Source organism: Antrostomus carolinensis, unplaced genomic scaffold (genome assembly GCF_000700745.2).
Source record: "Antrostomus carolinensis isolate BGI_N321 unplaced genomic scaffold, ASM70074v2 scaffold15377, whole genome shotgun sequence".
Lineage (NCBI taxonomy): Eukaryota > Metazoa > Chordata > Aves > Caprimulgiformes > Caprimulgidae > Antrostomus > Antrostomus carolinensis.
The window spans coordinates 54,864-59,461 of NW_010325518.1; the positions used below are offsets into that span (position 1 = coordinate 54,864).

The 4,598-nt window shown below is 42.7% G+C and overlaps 1 protein-coding gene across 1 annotated transcript in view; it reads left to right on the plus strand.

Moving 5' to 3' along the window:
• The window catches only part of LOC104527515 (lysine-specific demethylase 4B), a gene marked incomplete at its 5' end in the record, with an annotated part of 55,038 nt that extends 50,663 nt beyond the window's left edge, over nucleotides 1-4,375 (plus strand). Inside the window, 2 exons of the mRNA XM_029085784.1 lie at nucleotides 1,345-1,437; nucleotides 3,353-4,375. Of these exons, the coding sequence (XP_028941617.1) occupies nucleotides 1,345-1,437; nucleotides 3,353-3,538 (279 nt within the window). The remainder of the gene's footprint in view (nucleotides 1-1,344; nucleotides 1,438-3,352) is intronic.
• Nucleotides 4,376-4,598: the final 223 nt, after the last annotated feature.

A 4,598-nucleotide genomic window follows, 5' to 3' on the forward strand; every position in this document is an offset into this window, starting at 1 on the left:
CAAGAATTTCTTCCGCAAGATGAGATCTCATCTCCATCTCCCCTCTGCCAGTTTCAGCCCCTTGTTCTGTCACTCCCTGCCCTTCCAAAGTCCCTCCCCAGCCTTCCTGGAGCCTCTTCAGGTACTAGGAGCCCCAACTCTCTCAGCCTGTCCTCACAGCAGAGCTGCTCCAGCCCTCGCATCATCCTTGTGGCCCTTTTCTGGACTCGTTCTAACAGTTCCATGTCTCTCTTGTGTTGGGGGCTCCAGCACTGGACACAGCACTCCAGGTGGGGCCTCGACCTGCTGGCCATGTTTTTCCTGATGCAGCCCAGGACATGGTTATTGGCCTCTGTGCTGCCAGTGCACATTGCCAGCTTATGTGGAGCTTCTCACCCACCAGTACCCCAAGCCCTTCTCTTCGGAGCTGGTCTCAAGCCACTCATGGCCCAGCCTGGATTATGTTTGGGATTGCCCTGACCCAGGTGCAGCATAACTGATGAGCTGCAAAACCTGGGCAGCGCAGGAACCTGGCAGTTCAGAGCACAAGCTGCTTTCTTCCTTCTCAATTTGTCCAGTCTGAACCTGACGTCCCATTTTAAGCTGTGGTGTGTGTCCTTCTACATGATCCAAAAAAGCATAATAAGTTTTGAGCAAAGGAAATGAGAATCTCTTAAAAACTTTTAATAGTTTTAACATTTTTATATGCACGTTTCCATGAATAAACACTCCTGTAACATCTGATGCATAATTCATGATATAATCAGTGCTTAGCAGAAAAGGCTTGATGTGAGGAGTTACCACTGGTTTTTCTACCTGGCTGACTGTTTCTGCTTGTTAAAATACAAATGTATTTTAGTAGCTGGAGTTGTTTCCTCATGACGTGTGAAAATGCTTTGTTTAAGATGAAAGAAGTTCTTATTACCATATTGCCTGAATACAGGACAGCCTTTATTGTAAGTGAAAAGCTTATTTTTTTCCATGATGTGTATAAAAATTCAATGGAAATCTCTGGTGCTCTGTGGCTGGGAAGGAGGGTGCAGAGGTTCTGGTCCAGCTGTAGTATAGACATTTTTAGACAATGAATGAAACCATTTGGACCAGATAAGACAGGAGTGCCTGAGCAGCACTGAAAACAGCACGTTTTGGGTTCATAATCCTTAACAAAGCTTAGGAATGGTCATTCCACAGGAATCCTGGAGACATGCAGTGCCAAGAACAGAGGATCATCCAGGGGAGCTGGCTCCTGATGCTTCCTTGTTATTCCCATGAAGGGACCACATGTGGCACAGCCTGGAAAAGGACTGTTCAAGTACTGCGAGTGTAGAGGCCAAGTTCTTACTTCATCTTCTGCCTACTCTGCAGGTGGAGTTTGAAGATGGTTCCCAACTAATGGTAAAGCGTGGTGATATTTATACCTTGGAGGAAGAGCTTCCCAAGAGAGTGAAGTCTCGCCTGGTGAGTATCCAAGTAACAGAAGCAGTGGAATGGCCCTGGCTTGCGGTTCTCGTTCACGTTTTCTTACCATATTGTTGAGACATTAGGTGAATGCATCCTCCAGTTTCCGTGGCTGTAAAACCACTTGTTCACAAAATACGTAGAGTAGAAGAAATCCTTGATGTAAATGCTTGAGAAGCATTTAAATGATTTTCCCTTTCACATGTTCAGATCTGATTTTTGTTTTCTCTGGTTAGAAGATTATGTTCATATCATTTTACACCATATGTATTTGGTTATATGGACTCTCGTGCTGTCTGAATACTGCCTTTCATGAGAAGTGAGATGAATTGGTCTACAGCTAAGTGGTTTCTGGAGAACTGATTAGCACCATCGGACCAAACCCCTGCTTCTCACCAAATAAGAGATTTAGAACGTAGCTCTTCCCTATAAAGCTCTTTATCTAAAAGATGAGGCTCTCTAACTGCATACAATGGAATTATTGAAGCTAGACAATATGAGGGATTTATTTCATAGCTTTTTTTTTGTTCCAGATTTGCTGGGTATTTTCAAACCTGGCGCTTTAACCTTTAAAGTCATCTCATTTAAACACAAATGACGAGACTGGTTTCTATGCAAATGAAGAATGTACAGTTTTCTTCTTCATTCGAAATGTCTGTCACATCAGCCACACTGCAGGACAGAGACAGATCCACAGAGTTAACCTGAGATGAAGTTCTGGGCTTCTGTCTCTTTTATGAGACAAAAAGAGGATGGTCCAACCTTCCCTTAAGAATGTCTGAGTTGCTGTGCCAAGTTAAACCCGTGGTTCACTGACCTGTGAATCGGTGGCCACTAGCAGAAGCGTGAGATGCATGTTGTCAGAAATAGCCCAGTGACTGGCAATTCTGTGGAAGAACTGCTGACAGTTTGGAGGAAACTTTAGTTTGCTTGCATGAAATCTTCAAGGGTTTTACCCAAAAAAACACTTGTAAAATGCTTTCTGGAACCTAACTCTGGATGGCATCTCCATCTTGTTAGAGGTTGTTTATCTCAATACGACCTCATGGCGTAAGTTTTAGAGGTTAATAATAATTTCCCTTGTTATTCTTGAAAGAGTTTGGGTGGCAAAGAATTAATAGAATTTCTAAGACATGCACAATACTCCAGTTTGTTTAAGCTTGTCTAATAATAAAGACAACATATTGGAGCCCTGAAATACAGGACCTGGAAAGAAATAGATTCTCAGCAGTGGAGACATTAGGCTTTATAACAGTTCCAGAGAAAGGAATGCAAGCTGGAAAGTGAATAAAAAGTTTCAAGTCCAGTAGAAAGCTGAGGCTTTTCTCACATACTTCCTGCTGCCAGAAGTGTTAGACTGTGCTCGTGGAAGTGATGCTCCCAGTGCTCTCGTGTGGTACGGCAGAGCAAAGGAACAAAGCCATAGGAGATAACAGTTTCTACCAAGAAATGCATCTCATTGAGAGTGTAAGAGCAGGACGAGCAGAAGGAATTGTTCATACAGTGGTCCCTAAATGCTTTCTTTGGGTCTTTTTTTCAAAGACATCAGGGAAGCCCCAATTTCCTCTGTGCCTTGTACTAGGAGTGAATAACCTGAAGAGGCAGAGGAGGACAGGAGCAGACAGAGAAGTGGCAAGGCAGGAACTGAAGTGAAAGATATTCTGAAACAGAAGGAAGGCAACTCGAGGGTTTCTCTTTCCACTTTTCACGTTTCAGAAGCTCAGGATTTTTAATTTCAGCCACGTGCTTTGCATGTTTCGGAGTTCATTTTTTCCTGCAGAAATACTCTGACCCAAATCATTCACTTGCTATCCCTGCTGTCTTGTTACGCAGGTGCGGCTCCACGGTTTGCACCCATGTCTCTCCCTGTTTTCCTGCTGTGCCTCTAATGATTGTACTTTCCTGTCTCCTGCAGTCCCTCAGCACTGGGGCCCCTCAGGAAGATGTATTTTCGGGAGATGAAGTGAGAGCAGCCAAGCGTCCCCGGCTGGGGAATTCGAGAAATCCCGAAGAATATGGACAAAACCCAGATTATTTGGCCTTTATGGAGAGCCTGTTGCAGACACAGTACCAGCCTGGAACTCAGAGCAACATGTTTTAACCAGGATTAATTAAAAATATTAAATTAACCCTTTTCAAGCCTGTGGAATACAAGACCATCCTTGTGCAATAGCCTGCTGTGAATTCTTTCATCTACTCTTGGTTTGAACTGCAAGAAAATCCTGTCTGGCTGCACGCTACCTCTCCTTTGCCAGATGTTGCTGACCAGTAGAGTAGGGCACTTGAAAAACCTTCAGACAGCATTTCACACAGAGACTTTGGAAGAGTTTGTACTAACGGAGCTTTGTGACTGGCTCTTTTTTATTTTGAGGCTTGGAAAGGGTTAAAATTTAACAGAAGTGACTTTTTAAAATATGTCAAACTTTTGTCTTTCAAGGTGCTATTACATTGACTACTGAAGCAGCCTTTGGAATTGTGTTTTCTGTACATAGACGTCACCTTTGTGAAGTTTTCTATAAATGAGCATTATTAAAAAAAAAAAGCAAACAAAAATAGGAAAACAAAAATTTCCAAAAAACATTTTTTTCTAGATTATGGCTTTAAAACAGAAAATAAACAAAATCCTCCTTCCTCACTCCCAAAATGAAATGTGACTAATACTACAGCGGGGAGAGAGAGAGCAAGAGCAGATGTCCTGGAAAGTTCTGGGTTCATTTTTTTGTAAAGAAACACTATCTTCTTTGTAAGCTGGGGAAGATGGGGAAAGAAATGTTTCACAGTTGGGATGTTTCTTACCGTTAGTTCTCTTAAAGACATGTGATAGATGTGTGCATTTCTGCCATGTCACCAGGAAGGGACTTAGGGAAGAAATGACCAGGTTCTGGTCATTCTTGTCATCTTCCTTCCCCATCTTTGCTGTCACAGTTGCTTTCTAGTTAAAAATCAGCATGGCTTTCAGTTACAATATGCCACTCGGTTTTGGCAAGTGTTCTGTTGCTACTTCTTGTGTTAGTTCCTTTACAAGCCATCCCCCTTCCCCACTGCAGACTAGAGCATCGAGGGATTGCTCTAGCTCTCTGGTAGGCATGTCTCCCATAGGAACCTTTTTCTTTCCTTTGTCTCCTTTTTTATTTTTTTTTATTTTATTTTCAGTTTTGCTC